The sequence below is a fragment of the Danio aesculapii genome, chromosome 15 (genome assembly GCF_903798145.1).
Source record: "Danio aesculapii chromosome 15, fDanAes4.1, whole genome shotgun sequence".
NCBI classification, from domain to species: domain Eukaryota; kingdom Metazoa; phylum Chordata; class Actinopteri; order Cypriniformes; family Danionidae; genus Danio; species Danio aesculapii.
Window position 1 is genome coordinate 25,333,796 of NC_079449.1, and position 22,664 is coordinate 25,356,459.

General features: G+C 38.1%; 2 protein-coding genes across 4 annotated transcripts in view; one reads left to right on the forward strand and one right to left on the reverse strand.

The window, feature by feature from the left end:
* mcamb (melanoma cell adhesion molecule b) overlaps nucleotides 1-5,510 on the forward strand; it is a 63,075-nt gene extending 57,565 nt beyond the window's left edge. For both annotated transcript variants that reach the window (XM_056473657.1, XM_056473658.1), the window contains 2 exons: nucleotides 2,819-2,945; nucleotides 3,804-5,510. In XM_056473657.1, the coding sequence (XP_056329632.1) occupies nucleotides 2,819-2,945; nucleotides 3,804-3,918 (242 nt within the window). In that variant the 3' untranslated portion in view covers nucleotides 3,919-5,510. The remainder of the gene's footprint in view (nucleotides 1-2,818; nucleotides 2,946-3,803) is intronic.
* A 3,294-nt stretch (nucleotides 5,511-8,804) lies between these two features.
* The window catches only part of cbl (Cbl proto-oncogene, E3 ubiquitin protein ligase), a 52,404-nt gene continuing 38,544 nt past the window's right edge, over nucleotides 8,805-22,664 (reverse strand). Inside the window, exons 6-16 of one of the 2 annotated variants that reach the window (XM_056473250.1) lie at nucleotides 22,470-22,607; nucleotides 22,257-22,344; nucleotides 21,665-21,796; nucleotides 21,356-21,580; nucleotides 20,953-21,084; nucleotides 20,435-20,803; nucleotides 20,261-20,352; nucleotides 16,474-16,626; nucleotides 16,288-16,391; nucleotides 15,988-16,200; nucleotides 8,805-12,944 (exon numbers count right to left, since the gene is read on the reverse strand). In XM_056473250.1, coding sequence (XP_056329225.1) covers nucleotides 12,673-12,944; nucleotides 15,988-16,200; nucleotides 16,288-16,391; nucleotides 16,474-16,626; nucleotides 20,261-20,352; nucleotides 20,435-20,803; nucleotides 20,953-21,084; nucleotides 21,356-21,580; nucleotides 21,665-21,796; nucleotides 22,257-22,344; nucleotides 22,470-22,607 — 1,918 coding nt within the window. In that variant the 3' untranslated portion in view covers nucleotides 8,805-12,672. Of the gene's footprint in view, nucleotides 12,945-15,987; nucleotides 16,201-16,287; nucleotides 16,395-16,473; nucleotides 16,627-20,260; nucleotides 20,353-20,434; nucleotides 20,804-20,952; nucleotides 21,085-21,355; nucleotides 21,581-21,664; nucleotides 21,797-22,256; nucleotides 22,345-22,469; nucleotides 22,608-22,664 lie in introns of both variants that reach the window. The other variant, XM_056473249.1, reaches the window with a different exon arrangement.

Below are 22,664 nucleotides of genomic sequence, written 5' to 3' on the forward strand. Positions count from 1 at the left end.
GTACAGCATCTGTGATAACGTCCAGTCCAAACTTTCTCTACTTGCCAGCTCCACTGCCAGCTTCACTCACAAAAACACCTTTCCACGGGCTGGAAAAGCCTTTCATTTCTTACGCCACTCTTCACCTTAACTCACTGGTCTAAATTATTATCAGCAATAGAGATACAGGATCAACTGAAGAGAAAAGGGGAAACCGTGATCAGCAATCGGCTTTCTGTTAGGGATGCACCGATATGAATTTTTTAGCCGATATCGATAACTGTTAACTCTTACGATTTGGAAGCCGATAACCGATATATTAGCCGATAAATATAAATATTTCAAAATGTTATATTTTTATATAGTAAACAATTTCTTTAACTTTATAAAAGTTTGATATGATGAACTGATCTTATGAACTGAATTGGCTACTCAAATAAAAAAAAAACTATAATTTCAAAATTGCAAGGTGATTATATTCATAATTTTACATAAATCAGCAAGCCAAAAATAAATTATTTTCTTTTCTTTACATAGCAATTTAACATGCAACTTGACTGTTGCATAAAAATAATAGGTTAAATAACAACATGGGATTTAATTAGCAAAGTTAAATAAATATATTTTAAGTAAAATGAAAATCAAAGAACTGAGGACTGAATCCAGCTCAAATGTTCTTGAATAAAACATGTTACAGTAATGTACGTACACATATGTATTGTCTGAAAAAGCGTTTTGAGATGTGTTTTGACAGTTCAGAGCCACCGTACAAGCAAAAGCTAAACACAGACAGTATGTTTTACTCTAGAAAATGCGGCATAAATTTGTCCCATTTGGCGTTTTAGATTCTTTTGAACACATGTACTGTAGGTGCTGCTTGTCAAGCAGACAACGCTTCTATGTTCATTCTTGCTAAGTTTGTCAATAAACAATGTGCGGAAAGCTCCATTACAGTGCACTGTATGAGCTCAGCAGGCACATAATGTCTTAAGATGTTATTAATATTAGGTTAGATTTAGATCATGACGTCAGGTGACCGAAAATCAATGTCTAGTCAGCGTCTAAGGACGTTATCTTGACGTCCAATTACGACGTCAAATTACGTTGATTTTAGGTTGTGTTGGAAAGTGACCAAAATCCAATGTCTGATAGATGTCATAGTGGTAACGTTCACACAACGTCAAGGTGTAACATGATTAGACGTTGATATTTGGTTGATTTTAAGTTGGACATTGACGTAGACCATTTCCAAACAAAATCCACGATGCTGGGGTATATTGGGGTGCAACGTAAATACGATATCATGTTGACGTCCTGTGCTCGCAGGGAGGCAGGCAGTTCTGTACAATTACGTAATCCATCGGCTGAAAGATATCGGCCAAATTTTGATATCGTACCGATAACATAAAAAAATAGCATTTATCTGTCGATATTGATTTGAGCGCCACGATATGTATCGTGAATCCCTACTTTCTGTAATTACGTAGAATCTGCAAACAGTTCAAGTTAGAAAAAAATCTGTAGTGAAAATCTTTAATCAATCTATACTAAATGTGCTACAAATGAAACATTCAAAATAAGTTTGTGCATGATTCTATATTTAGATTATGGTTAAACTTGAAAATGACAATGTTTCATTTCAATAACAATACTGGAAGAAATCCACTGATATGGTGGTTGGAGGTTTTATTCAAGTATCTAATACTGGAACCCAATTGTCTTCAGAAAAGTTCAGATGGTATGTTGATCAATAGAGATTATTCTTGCTGTTCTATTCCATTTTTAAGAAGAGAGTGAATTAGCATTGTTTTTAACCGGTTTACTTTTGTTTTGTACATGTGCACTTTATATAGAATATTTGCAGAAAGTTAAGGTCTAATCATTATGTTTAAAATGTAAAAGCTATTAGAAGACATCCAGTTTGCTGATAAAAAAAAATTGGCAATGAGAATCATCCCTGAAAAACGTAAATAGTAGGCATATCAGCAGTCACCATCTATGTGTGTTTGGCGTTTACTTCTGCCCTGCTAAGAAAAAAGACTGAATGAATGAAACTTGAATGCTATTATCACATAAAATAAATCACGCATCAGCACTGCATTTCCTTGCCTAGCATACTCAGAACACACTTTACTGACAGCTCCTTTCAAATATATACACTACCCATCAAAAGTTTGGGGTCAGTAGGATTTTTAAATGTTTTAAAATAAGCTTATCCTGCTTACCAATGCTGCATTTATTTCATCAAAAATACAGTACAAAGTGTACTATTTTGAAATGTTATTACACTATAAAAATAACTGCTCAAAAGTAGTTTATCATTACATTTAATAATTTATTCCTGTGATTTTAAAGATGTTTCAGCTATTCAGTGGGTGACTTTTTGTCTCTGTTGACTCCCTGTAGAAGAACAGCCTCTTCAGATTTACTGCTCTTCATCTCCAGCTTCATTACTCCAGTCTTCAGAGTCACATGATCCTTCAGAAATCACTAATATTAATTATTATTATTATTATTATTATTATTATTATTGGTAATGGTAATAAAAGAAAAATACTGGAGTAATAACTTCATTTGAAACTACATGCAATGAGTAATAAATAAATATTTAATAAATATTTAACAATTTAACATTTTTTTTACATTTAATAAATGCTGCTATGATGAACAGAATAATTTTATTGAAATTATTAAATAAAATTAATAATTAAAAAAATGACCCCAAACTTTTAACCGGTGTATTTTAGTCAGATACGTAGAAAAGTTTCCCTCAGTGTATCTGTCTTTCAGGCCTCACGTGTGAGCTTTTCCTCTGTGTGTTTCTCTCCTCGTCCTGCAGGTGGCAGTGGAGTGATCATTGCAGTCCTCATCATCTGTCTGCTCCTCATAGCCATACTGGGCAGCGTGCTCTACTTCCTCTACAAGAAGGGAAAGCTGCCCTGTGGAAGATCGGGAAAGAAGGACTTGTATGTGAACATTTTTTATTTCTAATATAATACCATCTTCATAATCAACTGAAATTATACTGGTTGCTCGGTGGTCAGCACTGTCACCACACACCAAGAAGTTCGCTGGTTCGAGCCTCGGCTGGGCCAGTTGGCATTTCTGTGTGGAGTTTTCATGTTCTCCCTGTGTTCATGTGGGTTTCCCCAGGGTGCTCCGGTTTCCCCCAAAGACATGCGTTATAGGTGAATTAGATGAACTAAATTGTCCGTAGAGTATGTGTGTGAATGAGAGTGTATTGATGTTTTATAGTACTGGGTTGCAGCTGGAAGGGAATCTGCTGTGTAAAACATATGCTGGATAAGTTGGCGGTTCATTCTGCTGTGGCGACCTCTGATGAATAAAGGGACTAAGCCAAAGAAAAATGAATGAATAATGACATCTTTATAAATGCTCAGTGGCTAGCACTGTCGCCTTGCAGCAAGAATGTTGCTGGTTCGAGTCCCGGCTAGGCCAGTTGGCATTTCTGTGTGGAGTTTGCATGTTGTCCTCATATTAGCATGAGTTTCCTCCAAAGACATGCATTATAGGTTAATTGGGAAAACAAAATCAGCCGGAGTGTGTGTGTGTGTGTGTGTGAGTGAATGCGAGAGTGTATGGGTGCTTCCCAGTACTGGGTTGCAGCCGAAAGGGTATCCGCTGCGTAAAACATTTGCTGGAATAGTTGGTGGTTCATTCCGCTGTGGCCACCCGTGATAATAAGGGACTAAGCTGAAGTAAAATACTGCAGGAAATATGTAATGTACAGTATATGTTTGTATGTTTGCACACACTCTTTAAACAAAACATCATCATCTCATCTGTTGCTTTTCTTTCTGCAGCATGAAGCAAAAGGAGAGTAAGGATGATATTGTGATGGAGATGAAGAGCGGTAAATCTGAAGAGGCTGTTCTTCTACAGGGAGTCAACGGAGACAAAAAGTCACCAACTGAATAGGTCATAACTTCTGAACACATTCACATTATTAGCTCTTCTGCAGTCCTCTGAACTCAAATCCAATCCAAAGACCCATGATTTATTCGGCAGACACTCACTGTGCCATGAAAACCTCGTATTTTCTTTCAAACAATGTCAAAGACTAAAAGCGACATGGACATGTTGTCCTAGAGTGCTCCGTCTCAGGGTGAATCCCAATATGAGTGCAGAAAGACCTCAATTTCCCCTTTTCTTGGATTCCCACTCAGTTCTACTCTTGTCTTCCCATGTTTTCTATTAGACTTGCTATAATCTGACTCCATACAGTTCTGAAAGGTATAGTTCACCCAAAATTGGATATTTACTCACCATTTACTCACCCTCAAGGTTTATTTCTTCTGTTGAACAGAAGAATGTTGGAAACCAGTAGACATTCATAGTAGGAAAAGCAAATACCATGGAAGTTGATGGCTAGTGATTTCCAACATAGTGTTTTGAAAGTATAGTTCTGAACTGAAACGATAAACTCAAGCACGTGGAGTGTAAATGATGACAGAATTTTTATTTTTGGGTGAAAAATCAATGAAAGAATGACTCCGCTCAAGTATTCAAATGTGTACATATATATTATATGAAATATTGTATATATATTTAGCTATTTAAAATGCCTGAGACAACATTTGAAAGGTCGTGCTTGAATATCTTTATGATAACGCAAGTGCCTTTGTTGAGGGGCATTCAACAAGTGCCGAAGAGTCATAATTTGCTACATGCTGTCATTGTGTCTGTTCTGAACCTGCTTTCACATCATAGTCCATGCACTGTATCACCAACACTGTCTTTACCACTGTAAACGTTCATCTGGATCAGCGCTGAAACTGCCCAGTGATAAAGCTTGAGGGCAAATCAATTAAAATAAATCAAATCAATCTGTACAAACAAATTAGCCAGGGAAATTCTCTGACACGACTGACCTTTTTCCCCAAATATGTAAGCAAAATGTTGGGTTCATGTCATGCCTCTGAGTTTTATTTTGATGATCTATTTAAAATGAAATTTCTCATGTTCACTGTGACAGCAGAGGGAGTAACTTTAATGCCAAAGTCTAAGTTCAAAATGTCCCGGCCTGAGAGAAACGCAAGCATCCTGTAGAGCTCAGCTTTGTTTTGTTTTACTTTCGTGATCTGCTGTCCTCAACTTGCACTGAATGTAAATAATAAACAATTACACGACCAACCTTCTCATTTTTTCATTTTAGAGGAAATATTCAAATGCACGTTGAATTATTCAACAAATTTAGAATAAAACTAATTATTTTTTTATACTTTTTTTTTGTGGCCAAAACTCTGTTTATATTATATTCTATATTTTTTTCCCAGTTCACATTTGGAAGATGTTAAAGTTGTATTGAGGAAGGTGTCTTAATCTTGGCAGTATGTACCATGTACTGTAACTAAAGCAGAGCCACAAGCTCTAAACAACAACTCTTCACACTGAACCTCTTGTTACATTTCCTTTGCATTTTTGTTTGATGTCTGTGGCATTTTTATTAATGCTTGTTTTTGAATTGTCTTTGAATTTCTATTAAAATTGTGGGTTTACTCAAGCCTTAATATTGTCGCTGTTTTGGCTTATTTATTATGGTTAATAAAAATAAAAAAACTGGAGTTTATTTCAGTCTGCGAGGAATATTAGTACAGTGGTAATAAATATACTGTAGCTACTCACAGTGTGTTCATGTGTGTTTTCACTCATCACTCAAATTGTGTGTGTGAGCGCACTTGAATGGGTAAAAAATGAGGGCCAATTGTGAATATGGGTATGCTTGACAATGCCCACTGCACTAAAGACTATACCTCTACTCATAGGCTTTGTCTTCATCTATCTTAAAGGACAATTCACCCATTTTTCTTTTTATTATTATACATTGTTTTGCTGCAACTTTCAGTAAAACATAAAAACTAGCTGAAGATGTGATGAATGGTGAATGACTAGAGTAAAAAAAAAAAAACTATTTAAATACAAAAAAATCTAGAGTTGAGCTCAGAATTATAAACCCCCTTTGAATTTGTTTTTAAAATACTCTCCAAATGATGTTAAACAGAGCACGGAAATTTTCACAGTATGTCTGATAATATTTTTTAATATTATGGCTAGAATAAAAGCAGTTTTACATTTTTTTTTAACACCATTTTATGGTCAAAATTATTAGCCCCCTTAAGTTATATATTTTTTCTGACTGTCTACAGAACAAACCATCATTATACAATAACTTGCCTAGTTACCCTAACCTGCCTAGTTAACCTAATTAACCTAGTTAAGCCTTTAAATGTCTCTTTAAGCTGTGTAGAAGTGTCTTAAATATCTAGTCAAATATTATTTACTGTCGTCATGGCAAAGATAAAATAAATCAGTTATTAGAGATGAGATATTAAAACTATTATGTTTAGAAATGTGTGGAAAAAAAATTTCTACGTTAAACAGAAATTGGGGGAAAAATGTACTGGGGGGCTAATAATTCTGACCAACTATATATACATGCAAAACAAAATGAATACCCATGGTTCCTGAAGATACACTGAGGTCTTCTGAAGAAAAAATGTATAATTTATTTGTATAATTAATGTATAAAAATGTATAAAGAAGCAGAATAATTTACCACATTATTACTTTTACTCCTTTATTTAATTTTTATTTTTTAAGTGTTTTTTTACAATGTAGAATTTGCCAAAGCAGCAAATTTTTGGCCAAAAATAGATTTTCGTAGATAATCCAGATTGTGGATCATTCAGAGGGCAGTTGAGCATCCATCGTGGAGAGGGTGCAGATTCAGGGAGGACACCGGCTAGGACTCATCGATGACCGCATCAACCATTCATGACATTCTGGAGCGGTTGAACTATTTGGGTGAACTAACGCTTTAAATTCAATATATTTAACCTGACTAATCCATAGACTGTTACGTTTGTTTTTAACATGCTTTTTTAATGCTACAATGTTTAGACATAAAACACACTGGGAACATGCAGGAAATATGCAGAATTCCTACAGGGAATATGCAGGACTCCTACAGGGAACATGAAGGACTCCTACAGAATTCATACAGGGAACATGAAGAACTCCTGCAGGTCTCCAATGGGGAACATCTATAGTATTCTTGCAGGAATCTTATAGGGAGTGTGCAGGACTCCTGAAGGAATCCCACCTGGAGGCAGCATTTGTCCATTAATGCACCTCGTAAAACTTAATTCAGAACTTTTTTTCAAAAATAACTTTAAAAAAAAAATGTAATGAAATAAAAGTTTTAAATTTTTAGTTGCACTCAAGTACAAAGACACAAGTACAGTAATAAAGCAAAATTACTCAGGTACTTTACACCTCTGTGAATAATTAATGAACTTTTCACCAAAAGTAGGCATGTGGTCCTGGCTGGTTTGTGGTTTAGTGCTTCTAGGCATAAAATGATTTCCTTTTTGCAGTTGTTTGTTGATGAGTGCATTCAGTAAGAGAAGAAAGGTCTAACAGAACAACACAGAGGACAAAGTATACAGATGTACTCAATCTTTTCTGTGCAACAAGCAAATATGCAAGATCACATTCCCACAGCCAACATTTTGATGTCATTAAAACAGCAGTTGAAGTGGACACGTGTTAAAGGAGTCAAAGTGCCATCCTGTTTAATGCTCTCAACTTGTTTTTCAGTTGAATTTTTGGATTTTCTTAGAACTACATGGATGGCAATTTACTGCTGTCAGCTGCCAATTAGCATCATGTGGTTTGACTAAAGTTTTCTGAAACTTGTGCCTCATTCATTTAGGTGTTAAGTTTAGAAGTGAAGCCTCTGAACTGTGGGAATTACAACAGAAGCACATAGTTAAATATGTCTATAAAAAGACATACCAGACTTCAAAAATGTGTTTTGGGGAAGTTCTGGTACTTCCATTTCACCCATTACCAATAATTGCTGGTGTTTATGTAGTCACTTTCCCACTGAAAAGAACAATCCTGGAGAATGATGTCATTGAAGAAAAGCAGCCAAGTAGTTAAAGTGATACAAATTCCCAAGAAAATGTTCAGAAAAAAAAAAATGGTCAGAGGAAGGTGAAAAAAACAGATTATAGTACATTTTTGAACCGTATGAAATTTTATTTGCATATCGATTACATTTTTGTATCACTAAAACTAGTTTTACTACACTGTAGAAAAGAACGACAAAAGTTGATGATATCAGTTGATGATGATTTCAACTAAGTTATGCAAAGCTTAACTTAATATTTTTAGTCAGATGTATTGATATAAGTTGAGATGAATACAAATGTTTATTTGATTCAACTAAAAAAAATTAAGGTAGCAAGAATTTCTTTTTACGGTGTACAAATCACTTTTACATTTTTTCTATTTATTGGAAAACCCTGGATCTTTTTTAAAAATTGTGGAAAAAGTGGTGTTGCATTTACAGTCGTGTTTGTGTAAATTAGATTTTCAGATTTTTATTCTGTAAACTACTAAGGATATATCTTGTCATTGTTGCAATTATTTTTAAACACAACATCAATGTTTAAAGTTCAAGAGTTGTGAAATCAATATTTGGTGGAATAACCACTATTCAATTATTCACACACACACACAAAAAAAAAATAATAATAATAATAATAAAAAACTTCTAAATGACTAATTGACATTTGGAAAAAAATAATAATACTTTTGTTTTTTAAATTTAAACCCATACCAAGTAAATCAAGAGAATTTAAAATTGTCTCTTAATATTGTTCCATAGCTATATGTTTATAGTATTATATTAAGAAAACCTGCTATTTTAATAACTTATAACATAATAGGGGCATAAAAAGTAGGGGACTTGCAGATGTTCTAAGCAAACCCTTAATGACGACACGGAGGCCATGAGGTTTGTTCTATTGTTTTAATTAACAGTATAGCGCTGTGCATACTTCCAAAGTGATATGAGAATTAGCACAAAAAGAAACCCTGAAACACTCAGGCAAGTTATGGCAAAATGAGGAGAGAGCTCCCTCTTGTGGTCTGATTCGAGACATTCCAGTAAACAGACAGAGATTCACCATGATGTCACTGACCAAAGCCAACAGAAGCGACGATGGAAACGTTTCCCAAAGAGTTCGTGAGGGATTTCGTTCACTCTTTACACTAAACAAGGCCTTTTTTTCATCTGGGTTGCAGAACAAAATTACGGACATTTCTAAACATATGGCACTGCTCACAGTAATATTCACATCAGTAAACAAAAATAAAATTCTGACATGTACAGGAATGCAAAAATGAAACAAAACATTGCCGTTTCCATGTATTCTATGTATAAGTAACTTTACACACGTTGATTTTAAAGTGACAGTATCATAGCACAAATTGGTACGCTGTGCCAAAATATTGTACAAACTCACACGCGTCCATCACACAATAGTAGTACAGTAAAACGAACAAAATGGTTAAAAAAACAAAAGTGTATAACCTTCTCATCTCTAGACTTCATATGGTGCAGTAAAAAACAAACAAAGAAGAAGCAAAAACAAGTATTAAACCATCATATGCTTCAAGGCAACAGTAACTACAAAACCGAGAGTTAACACTGTTAAATAAACAGCTCGACGTATCGTAAGCTCTCAAGGTTATTCGTGTACCTACAAGACTGAGACGTGGAAGTACCTGCAATCCCGGTGCAACACTCTCAAGAACACTAGGGGCTAGTAGAGACTAAAACTGGGCCACGCGACAACAATCGTGACTCCTCCAGACTCACTTTAATGGAGTTACTAGTGCATTCAGATGTGCTGGTGCAATAACAGACAACGGCTTGAAATATTAAAGTTCACTCAAGTTTTTTTTTTTAAAAGTGCATCATTTGTTTATGCTCATGTCATCCAAAACTAGTATGACTTTAATTTGAGATCGATTTCCAGACTATATTTTATCCATGTAGGGAATCTATTTATTTTTGGACCCCATTGCCAAACAAACTATTTCCACAGGGGAAATGAGTTCAGAAAGACATGAGAGCGAGTCAATGATACCATTTACAATTTTGGTGCGAACTATACTATATAGAGCATCTCAAAGTCAATTCCTGGAGGGCCGCAGCACTGCACAGTTTTACTCCAACCCTGATCAAACACAGCTGATCCCACTAATGAAGCTGGTTATGACTGTTTTGAACACCTCAATTATTTGGATCAGCTGTGTTTGATAGGGTTGGTGCAAAACCATGCAGAGCTGCGGCCCTCCAGGAACCGAGTTTGAGACCTGTGAAATAAAGGGATAGTTCACCAAAACAAATAAATAAAATCTACGTTTATATACATCATCTTCAGGCCATTCAGGATGTAGGTGACTTTTTTTTCCCCCATTGGTGATTGTTTAAAATGCAAGCCAAGGACTTATGAAGCAAAAGAATTGGTCTACGCATAAACATTATTTACAACATAACCGTTAATAATTCTCATTCTCAGAAGTCCTGAGTGAAATCAAATAGTTTGGAGCACGAGCTTCTTCACTGTGTGGTCAGGATTTGTATTAATTTTGTTATGCCTGTATAAACTGTATGTTTTTGACACTTAAAGGAGGGATAGTTCACTCAAAATGTATATTCTGTCATCAATTACTTCTTTCAAACCTTTTTTCCTCTATTGAACAAAAAAAGTTGAACACTGTGAACATTAACTTTCATAGTATTTATATTTTCTTCTATGGAAGTCAATGGTTACTGGTTTTCAACTTTCATTCAATCTTCATTCAAACTTTTTTATTCAATCTGTTGTTTATTCGAACATCTTCAGGGTGAGTAAATTTCATTTTTGGGTGGACTATCCCTTTAAAGTGCTAGCATTTAGTCTCCCATCAACCACCGTTTCAGCTTAAATCTTTCATCTTCCACTTAAAAATTAGTCACCTACAGTATATCTCTGAAGGCAAATAAATAACTCATTTCATTTTTGAGTGAACTGTCCATCTTTAAGAACCCTATTGGGAAACAACGAGTCATTAAGAGAGACTTTAGTAGTCTTGCGTTATTCCTCACCCTGAGCATGAGAGTCTTGCACTGGCTGTAGTCACTAATGTAGATTCTGTTGTAATGTACGGTATTCCTGAGTACAAAGGGGAGATCAGGATGCACCTTCTCCCTAACAGCAGGCGGACTATGGGCACTGCGATCATGGCTTGAAGAGGGCTGTCGCTAAAAGATCATTCCAATCGGTGACAGGTAAACACCAAAGCCTCGCAGGACAACGTAAGAACAGAAATAAGGCCTTCTGCGATGAGCCTCAAGATGCATTTCACCATTTCTATGACAACGCAAGTATTTCAAGCAAAAATGCAACGTACCTGGATGACAACAGACATCCCATGTTCACGCACACAAACAAACACACACACATATACACACAGAGAAAAATAAATCAGCTGGGCTCACACCTGCGCAAGTTGCTTCTGATTTCAAGTATGCTACATTACCAAATCACACACAACCGATACTGTCACTTTAAAATGGGTTAAACACAGTATTCACAAATGTACATTTAAGGCTTAATTGTTTAGCACTAACAATAATAGCAGCAGTAAAGCACTTCTGTATTAATAACAATAAATCAAATAATAATAACATTAATAATAACAATATATTAAGGTGATCAAATTAAATGGTTTCTAAGATGAACAGCTTCATACACAAGTCCGAACCTCCCCAAGAGTGATTTCAGTCCCCACCGAATACAGAAACTTGGCCAGGCCATGGACCTTTATAAGCAAATACTTCTTTTTTTTGTTGTTGTTGTTGTTGTACTAAGCAGTTTCACTTTGTCTCCAACCACTCACACCGTAATCTGTTAGAGAACACTATCTTTAGTAAACACGCTACTTCACAAAAGTCTGTCGGAGACCATCATACTAATGACACATTCAGATTAGAGCAAACAGGTTACGTGCCCCCTGACATCAGACGCGTGTACCCTTTATCAGCGCATTCCGATTGGAAACTTTGAAGGACTGGCTGTCCTAAAACATTTGGGAAGTGAATTACAGTACAGTTACAGTAATGCTACACAGATGTAACAAGGCTGACGGAGAGCCCAATTCCGATGCCAGCCAGCCACCACGCTCTTAAAAAGAATTAAAAAAATAATAATAATCCCACAGTACCCTGGAGGTCAAGGTCAAGCGGAGAACGGGTCACTTTGGGCTGAGCGTTTTTTCTAAAACTGGTAACTGCGCTGAGGGGACCGACATGCTACTAGACAGACCAAAAAAGAAAAATCACACACTCAATAACAAAATGTACCGAAGCAACACAAGTAAAGGCCATTTTTCACGCCAGAAAATGCTGCAGTCTGCTGTTTACTGAACTCCCTTTAGCTATCCCAACTCTGAGGCCTAATACTTCACACACCCTGATGTCTGCAGCTAACCCTGTGCCTCTCCAACATACATGTGTATATATTAACTATAACCAATATTCTGATTTATATATTAAACCATATATAAACACATACATGTATTTGTCTTTTTTTTTGTCTTTGTTAAGCCTCAGGGGACATGCGTTGGCTTCAGGCTGAAGAAGCGGCCGCAACAAACCCCTCGCTCTTCCGTGCGCACGAAGGAGGACAGAGAATCCGAGAAGCGTTACGGAGAAACAGAGCTCTTGCCATCGCTAGAGCAAGAGTGCAGGGTCACGCCACTCCCTTCTGAAGTCCAAGACGAATACGAGGCGAGCGTGGCCTGGGCTGCGACTGGGTGCTCGGAGAAGTTTCGCTATGTTAAGATATGTGCAGTAGAAGGGATGGACACAAACTCCCTCAGGATGTTCTTGGCCATTTCAATATTGTTCTGTGCAATCATTAGGGCTTTTTGGATGTCCTGATGGGAGTATCCCTGGCTCAAGAGGTGCTCGATCTCACTGCTGATCTGCTGGCTGGGGCCTGGACTTGCCCCGGGGGGAACCGGACTGGGTCTGCGATCCGAGTTGATGCGACGAGGCAATGGCTTAGGAGGCCGCTCGGGGGCTTCGGAGGGGTCCAGGACAGCTGAAAATACAATTCAGAATAAAAATAGTGCCTGTATGTACACTGATGTCTGAGACAATGATCATATTGCAGCGCAGTGGAAGCCATAACACTCTCATGGGGTTGAGATGTGATCTAAAATAAATAAAGGTGGAAAGCGGAAGTGATACAGCACTATATTTGGTCTGTGTGTGTGTGTGTGAATATGTCTATGTATATATATATATATATATTACACACACTGAATACAATTTAAAAATCACACAATAGCTTAACGATAACAACCTTCATGTTTCCTTGTGATTGAAAAAAGGGTCTTAATAGTTTTGTAGATAAACCTAAATTATGCCTACATACTATTTAAAAAATGGGAAATGATAGTGGATAAAATCTAAATATAAAATATAAAATACTGTACTGGTGGATAAAATACTAAATACTGGAGCTTTCCTTCAAAGCACACGCAAATTTGGTTCACAAATTGAGAGTTAAGCCTGGGTTTTATTATTGAAATGAATCCTGCTTTTCTCTTGAAGCTCGTAATCATTTGGTGTCTGCAACATTTGTATTATTACTTGACTTTGGTGATGTTTTATATATGAATGCCTCAACCAAATGTCTTCAGCCTTTAAACTCTTTTTATTACAGCTCTCTGAGGTTTGTTACAGGCTGTTGTAGACTAACTCACCATTGTGAACTGTATGCCAAAGGTGAGTGGCCTTCTCTAAATGTAAGGTACACCCACTGAATAACTTGACTGACTGAATGACTGAGTCTGGTGCCTTTATACCCATGTTCCCTTCTTCATACAGTAGGTCAAAAAGCCAGTATAGCCTACGTTCAAGTGAAACTTATCATTTGTCTGTTCCCTGGGTTTGAACCGAAATGGGGAAACGAGCCTTTAGTCATGCCGCCCCCTCGTCCTGGAATCCTCTTCAGTCTGAACTAAAAATGTCTGAGCTCATCCCAAGTAAATCACTTCTATCCTTTAAAACAAACAACAACAGTCCATTTGTCAATGTATGCGTTTTTAACATACGGTAATGTGGTATAGCTGAATAACTAAACTGTATTTTTATATCATCTTTTTATTGATTTTTTTCATAAGCCATGTGTTGCGGACCTCTTGGCCAGGTCACCCTTGTAAATGAGATCTTGATCTTAATGAGTTTTTATCTGGTTAAATAAAGAAACAAACATATATACTGTAAATAATGTAATTATGATAAAAATTTAAATACTACAGGACAACAAATTACACTTGACTAGAAGGTACGCAAAGTTGCATTGTTGCAGAAAAAAAGTTGTTGCGCTGGTGAATTGATCACATTTGATACTTTTCAGAAATATTATAAAATATACAAAATGGGGGGGGGGGGGGTGGACTTGTGAAAAACATTGCTTTTTAAAATTGTTAAAAACTGAAAGCACCTTATTTTACAGTACTGTTCTGCATGCAGATACCATTTCCTTGTTAAGGCCCTGCTATACTTCAAACTAAACTAAAGAACAAACTGAAATGTCAATTCGAACAAAATCTGGCCAAATGAAGTTTTTTTTTGGTTTTTACAGCTTACCAAAGCAAATTTTAGGGGGGAGTTTGTTTATACTCCTAAACACCTTAGAGCTAACATTGACTCATGACAAACACATAAGACTGGCCAATATAGCAAAAAAATCTATTTATGATTTAAAAAATTTTATTCACTTATTAAAAAAGAGGAGAGAAGACAATTATCATATGGGGATGGTTATGAGGCCATGATTGACAGAGACCTGTGGGCAAATTTGGCCAGGATGCCGGGGTTAAACCCCTACTCTTTTTCAAAGGACATCCTGGGATTTTTAATGACCACAGAGAGTCAGGACCTCGGTTTAACGTCTCAATGGAAAGACAGCGCTCACTGAGCAGTATAGAGTCCACATCAATATACTAGGGCATTAGGACCCACACAGACTGCATGTTGAGCGCCCCCTGCTGGTCCCACTAACACCACTCCCGGCAGCAACCTAGCTTTCCCATGTGGTCCCCCATTTAGGTACTGACTGGGCACAGCCCTGCTTAGCTTCAGTGGGTGACCATGTGAGAGTTGCTGGTAAACTATATAATTAGCTTAAGCTTATCAAAATAATATAATTACAGGTTGCTAAAGGAAAAACCCTCCCTTAAGAACATTTATCATGTCATTTAAAGATCAAATTTATCACGATCTATTTAATATTGTTTACAAGACTAATAAAATAAAAATAATATAAATTAAACAATTTTAGAAAATTTCAGTTCTAGGTCAGTGGGTTACATTTGATTGTTTTTATTTGCATCTGGCAGACTGTTGACAAGTTGTAACAGTGCTGATATTTACCTCATAATGAATGTCTTTAGGGCTGGGTCATGTAATTTACCCAGAAACAGCAAAATCAGATGGGCAACAGTTCCCTTCATATGCATGTCTAGTCCATTAATTGTAAATACCGGATCAAGTTCTCACAGTGATAACTTCTCACCGTGAGAAATACAAGGTGTGGCTGCAGGTTCAAATGCATGCATCTCACAGTGAATGCCTGAGACTTGAGAGCCACGGTTTATGACCGCCGTTTTTTTAGCAGGAGTGCTTGTGCTGCCATGTTTTACCATTTCATGGAGTGCAACATTTTTCATAGTTCTGCCCTGCTTGCTGCCATGCTTGTTTGTGTCTTTCTATGGCAAATGTGGAAGAAACTACAGCAGCTCAGAGGGAAGCATCGCATGCGTTATAAATGAAAGAGCTATTGTTATAATAAATGTTATGTTATTGAGTGATTTTCATTCAAACAAATCAAAGTAAACTACGCATTAGAGTTAATTATTAAAAACGGATTACCCATGGCTAAGAGAAAAAATAACTTCAAAATTTTGACGTGCAAGAATAACCTCTTTTTAAGTATAATGGGGCCTTTAAAGTAACTACAATTAATAGAAAATAGCTAGGAATTAAAAAATGCCATGAATGTCTATACTGTAAAAAACAACCAAAGAGTTGATCCAAAACCTTCAAACAGAGAAATAATCCTGGGTTTGACTTACTTGCAGCTGCTCCAAGATCACTGTCTAAGGAGAGGCGGCTGAAGGCTGAGGATGAGGATGGCGAGTTAGCATCTGAAAGAGTGCGTCGGGCTAGGGCTGCAGACAGATGAGGTTTGGGATAGTCATAGCTGTTCTCCTCTTCCTCCTCAGCATATGCACCGACAGGATCCCGCGGGCCATTAGAGCAAGTCAAAGGAGGCAATTCGGAGTAATCTAAACAAGGCCAAAAACACATTACACCTTTAATCCAAACCGGCGGACTGCCTGAATGCAGAAAAAAAGCTTCACACTTCACAGTACCTGAGTCTCTGGCCTGTGGTGCAGAAGCTGTGAGGGCCTGTGCTTGGATGTTGTACATGGCTTCATACATCTGTGGACTTTCTGACTCCAATTCATTGAGCATACTTCTAGGGACATAAACAGCAAGATTCAGTGCACTGACCGATTCAGAGTGTTTTAAAGCTCTGTGCTGTCAGTTTAGTTTACCTGGGACTGAGTGAGAGTGGTGGAGGTGGTCTGGGCACAACCTCCCCTGCAGCAGAGGGCAGCACTGGTCGAGAAGATGGAGTCATGTACTCAGACTCCTCGTCGTTCTCATTGGTTTCCTCCTCTGTCTGTGTTCTCGCTGCTGCGACAGGCCTGTCAGCACAGGAGGAGGAAGTGTCAACATAAATTTGTGCCTGCTCATTTTACTGACAGCTTTGTAGCTGATATGAAAATGTACACTGCTCAAACCATCCTTTCAGAATTGAACAACTTGGAAAGGGGGGGGGGGGTGGGGGTGGGGGGTGGAGACCACAAATTTGCTCATACTTCTTTTTTTTGCATTGAGCTTCAACTCACGCACAGAATCAAGGCCCTGCAGCTTTTAAAGTATACTGAATAGCAGATGAGCAAGTTAAATATTCAATTCAATTCATTGTCTTTGAATTGTCATTATTTCTATAGCGCTTCTACAATGTAGATTGTGTCAAAGCAGCTTAACATAGAAGTTCTAGTAGATTGAAACGGTGTCAGTCCAGTTTTCAGAGATGAAGTTCAGTTCAGTTCAGTTCAGAGTGGTTTAATTTTCACTGCTGAAAGTCCAAACACTGAATAGCAAATCCATCGATGCGCAGCTCCACAAATCTCAAACCAAGCAAGACAGTGGCAAAAAACAAACTTCACCTATTGACGAAAGTGAAGGAAAAAACCTTGAGAGAACCCAGGCTCAGTTGGGTCAGGCTCATTCACCTCATAACTGTACATGGCCATCCATGCGGCTCGAAAAACTGAGCTGATGACAACAAAACGACATTGCCTGGACCGGTGTGGAAAACAGACTGCTAGAGAATGTGGTTGGCTGAAGAATAGACTTTACTACATTTCAACTCTTTACCCAAATTGAAGCGTGAGAAAATAAAAAATTCGAGTCCAGTCAAGATTGCATTTCTAACGTTTTTTACATTCAATAAGACTATTAGGGATGCAATGATTCACCTGACTCCCGATGCGATGTGATTCACGATACAATTTTGCCACGATTTACCAAAATTTCTTGAAACTAATTTAAGGTGAACAAGAGCCCTTAATTTTTATTTTAAATTTTTTACAAAATAAAATATTTTCTGCAAGAACAAAATTGCTATTTTAAAACAAATTCCTAATAAAAAAAACAATAAATCAAATTAAACAAGACTCCTTAATTTAAGCAAACTAACACTTTGACTGTGCAGCTACATTACAAATTTAAAACTTATTTCAAATAAAAAATGAACAATACAAATTAAAGAAGACTCATTAATATAAACATGCTAAAACGGTGACTGTGCTGGGATTTGACAGTTTTAAAAAGAAATATCAGAATATCTATGTTTTCTGGCAATGCTGATGAAAAACTCTTTCACTGGGGACTGAGATGGCTGGTGTGGAGAGGAAAGCCTTTCCTAAACCAGAGAGCAGTGTGTACAGAGGTGGTCAATAGCCCCCTCTTCTCCTAGGGACTGGCCACTGGCATAAAATATGGATTATAAAATTACCAATTATATAGTAGGATAGAGACAGGAGCTGAACGTGATTATAAAGGTGAATAATTAATATTACTTGTATAATTAACTAGTATTAATATTAGTGTAATACACTTAAGAAGAGAATATTGAACATTTTAAATATACAATAATAATAAGCAAATTATTAAAATATGCATAAACTAATTTAAAAAGGAGAGGGTAAAAATAATCTAATACCTGTTGTTCTGTTACAGCACAATTTTCTCTTTTAGTCTGAAAAACACTTCACACTTTTGCTATGAAAACACTGATGCTCTGTGTGATCTCCGTAGCACTCGTTGGAGCAAGCGGAGCTGCAAATCCTCCGCTCCACATGCTTTGGCTTATTAATGGATTTTGGTGTATAGATGTCTGTGATGGTAGTTTTCCATTGCGCTGACGGTTTATGTGCTGCATCATATTCGCTGTTCTGTTAGTGCAAGTAAACGTCTTTTCGCAGTATTTGCACACAGTCTGTGCCTTGTCTAGTGCACTCATTACAGTCACTGACGTGCAGGTAAAGAGTGTTTGCACCTGTAAACACAGCGCCCTATTCTGTTCAAAAAATGTATTGCAATTTGTTGAACATTTCTACCGGTTTGAATAGTCACATATTTGAACTGATTTTCAACCGGCTCACAGTGAATCATTACATCCCTAAAGTACAGTGACCGAGAGAGCTTAACGTGCTGCAATTTAAGAAAGCACATGCAATTACAAGGAACACCAGCAAATTAAGAAACGATCTTCACCAATTTGACAGCACACTTGATGCAAATTGGTCACAACACAAACAAGTGAAGAAACGCGCAGCAAATTGGTCACAACACTTGCAAATATCCACATAACACAACGGAAATGTTTCTAGGGGAACCAAAAACATGACGGACCCTGCTGAGAAATGGATGTGTTGCTATGTCGCGTAATCAAGATATTAAAATAAACGAAAAACAACTCTCCTTTCAAAGACCATCAATCACTTCACTGAGCAACAGTCACGGCATAATAACACATCCATATCTCAGCAGGGTCCGTCATGTTTTTGGGTCCCCTAAAAACATTTCCGTTGTGTTATGTGGATATTTGCAATTGTTGTGACCAATTTGCTGCGCGTTTCTTCACTTGTTTGTGCTGTGACCAATTTGCTGCGCGTTTCTTCACTTATTTGTGTTGTGACCAATTTGCAACACGTGTGCTGTCAAATTGATGAAGGTCGTTTCTTTATTGGCTGGTGTTTTTTGTAATTGCATGTGCTTTCTTAAATTGGAGCGTGTTAAGCTCTCTCGGCCACCGTACTAAGGACTATATTTTAAAATATTTTTGCTGTGATTTGGGGAAACATACACTCTAATTTTATTGCATTGAAGAATAAAAAATTCGTATTTAATTGAAAAAATTCACAATTCTGATATACTAAAAAAAAGGAAAAAAAAAACAGCCCTGCTCACGCAGAAAACAAAACATTTTGAGTACAACATGATTAATAATGCACAATAATGATCTGTATATATTAATTAGCTTGAGGTGGAGTTCAATCAAACTTTGCTGTAAATGTACAAGCTTTTCTTAAAACCAGGATGGATGTTTATCGATTGCAAAAAAAACCCCAATACTGTTCCTCTGTGTGGCGTCACAGTGGCACAGTGGGTGGCACAATCACCTCACAGCAAGAAGGTCGCTGGTTTGAGTCTCAGCTGGGTCAGTTGGCATTTCTGTGTGGAGTTTGCAAGTTCTCCCAGTGTTCGTGTGGGTTTCCTCTGGGTGCTCAGGTTTCCCCCACAAGTCCAAAGACATGTGGTATAGGTAAATTGGGTAAGCTAAATTGTCCATAGTGTATGTGTGTGAATGAGTGCGTATGGATGTTTCCCAGTGATGGGTTGCAGCTGGAAGGGCATCCGCTGCGTAAAACATATACTGGATAAGTTGGCATTCCGCTGTGGTGACGCCAGACTAATAAAAGGGACTAAGCTGAAAAGAAAATGATTGAATGAATGTTCCTCTGTGCCATTAGTCTCGTAGATGTGGCGTGCACTCTATTCTTTCATCTCTGGTCTACAAAAATATAAAAATGATAATCATAATGCTTGGAGGAACATTTAAATCACCAAGGGTTTAGTTGAACACTGTGCCTCCAAAGCACATTCAATCACCATCAGAGATTCTTTTTTCATGAAAGTACGATGAAAAATTGGTGGACACATGCACCCATGTATCGTGCAGTTTTATTTAGACTCTGGGGCACTTACCGTATTGCCAAGGAATAGATGGCATTAGCCGAGGCAGACGGCTTCACTTTTGGACTATCATAATCCGACCCAGGATTTGATGATCCAAAACTCTGCACATAAAGCATGTGAAAGTTAGATAAATATTCAGTTTCTGCTTCTGTCAAGGTGTAAATATGGCACAAATGTCCTCACCAGCTGGTGGTCGAGGCTGGGAGGGCCGTTGTTTCTGGGGGCTTCTGTTCTGGAATCGAGAGTAGAGGGCAGTTGGAGAGGCAGAGAGTGCCTGTTTGAAAGCTCTCGAGATCCACGGGTGTCTCCGCTTGCTGGTGGCTGTGATGGGGCTTTGGGTACGGGCCGGGAGTTCCAGTCTGGCATGTTGCGGTTAGGAGGGGCCGGGGGCAGTTTGTCCCGAGATGATTCTCCGGGTGTACTGGGAAGGGGACGTCTTGGGAGACGGTTGTCTGCTCCGGCTGGGTGTGGACGGTCTGGTGGAGGTGGAGGTGGCAGGTCCCTTAGAGTTGGTGGCAGCGGTAATGGCTTGTCTTTGTGATGGGAAGGGGCCTGGAATGAGATAAACCAGTTAGGAAAAACTCCTGTAGCATCTGAACATCATTACCTTTTGATGCATTAAAAAAAAGCATAATAGGTTTCAACTTGAGGTACAGAAGGTGAAAAAAACTTGACTAAACATTCCCCGCTAGTGCATGTACCTTGGATGTGGCCCCTGGACTTGAGGCCCCTGGAGGGTTGGTGGGTCTGAGAGGAAGCAGATCCAGCCGAGGAGGTACTGGAGGAACGACAGGCTGAGGGGTGATTGACATCGGCGAGGGCGGCCTCTCCACCTGAAACAAACCACACCATTCAGCACACAGCTCCACTGATGCTAAATACTCCTGCCAGAAATTCAGAGCCTTTACCGCAATCTGGTCAAGTGTATGTGGGAAGATTTAGTTTGGTTTGGATTTGGGTTAATTTCTATATTAAACTTCAAAACAGCAGCCTCAAATTAATTAAAAATAATATTTATTGAGAAGGGCGACAGAGCTTGGAGACAGAGGTGTGGAAGCGGTCACATTTTTGCAGGTTTAGCAAAAAGGTGAAAGTTATTCTCACTTTAGAGCCGACCAGCTTGCTAATCATGAAAGGAGAGTCCTCTAAACGGTCATCATCATCATCGTCGTAGCTGGGTGAAGGGGCTCCCTCGGCCCCAAACATGCCCCTGCAGCCTCCATAGGAGGCGGCGCTGTTGGGATCCTTGGGATCGAAGGGGTCAACGACAATGGGCTCGGTACCCTTAATTTCACAGCGACAGAATGGGCAGCCTTGGCCTTCTGACTCCTAAAAAGAGTGAGAAAAGTAACAAAGTAAGATTCAGTTATGTGGATCTAATTAGATAGACAGCTGAAGGTTCTTCAGGTTTACCTGCCAGGCTGTGAGACAGGAAGTGCACATGAGGTGTCCGCAGGGCTCGATCTTCACATCCTTGTCATTCTCAGCACAGATCTTACACAGCTGGAAGGTAGAGCCCATCTCACAGTACAGCTCATATTGCTCCTGTAAGAGATGACATATAGGGTTACACAGATGATCTAAGGCTACATTTAAACTAATGCATGTTCTTTTGGTACATTAACACTTAGCATCAACACTACACATGAGATTTCAACCATCAAATCCAAAGCATTTTGGAAATGCAGTCCAAAACGGTTTCATTTGATTTGAAAACTCATTATTCCTTGAGAGAATCTTTCCTTTTTTGACCGCACAAGTAAAAATAAAATAATTTTATTCTAAAAAAAAAACGCCACAATGTTTTACTGTGAGTATACACAAATACACCCATGCCCTACCTTGTATGAACAAATTTTTCATATTTTATATGGCATAACAGCCTGCAGTAAACAAACATGCATGCATTCACAGAAAAGGTTACGCTGCACAGCTTAAAAGGTCAATTGTACAGTCTGTGCCAAATTTAGGTGGCTGACAGAAAAAAATAAAAACATCAACAGACCTGTGTGACTTTGATATGGTCTTGAGGTGAAGGTTCACACAGTCCTGTGAGGTCTGGGTTTTGAGTGCGTCCATCTGGAAAAAGGTAGCTAAACAGGGGCAAACAGTCTGTTTATTTACATGGATGATCAGAGGAAGGTGAAGTGTGACTTAAGCTTCATTACACATTGACATGCTTGAATGGATGTAAAAGCTTTAGACAGTGTCAACTTACAATCCTTCCCTAAATCCATCGATGAGGGCCTGGAAGAGGGGTTTGTTATGAGGAATGGTCTGCAAGATGTTTCCATCAGCCGTGACGTAACCGATAGCCCACTGTCCGAGCCTTGTACAGCTCAGTCTGAAGATATAGCTGTAACCAGGACAAACCAGCAAAACGTGACATTACAACACACTTACGACATAAAGA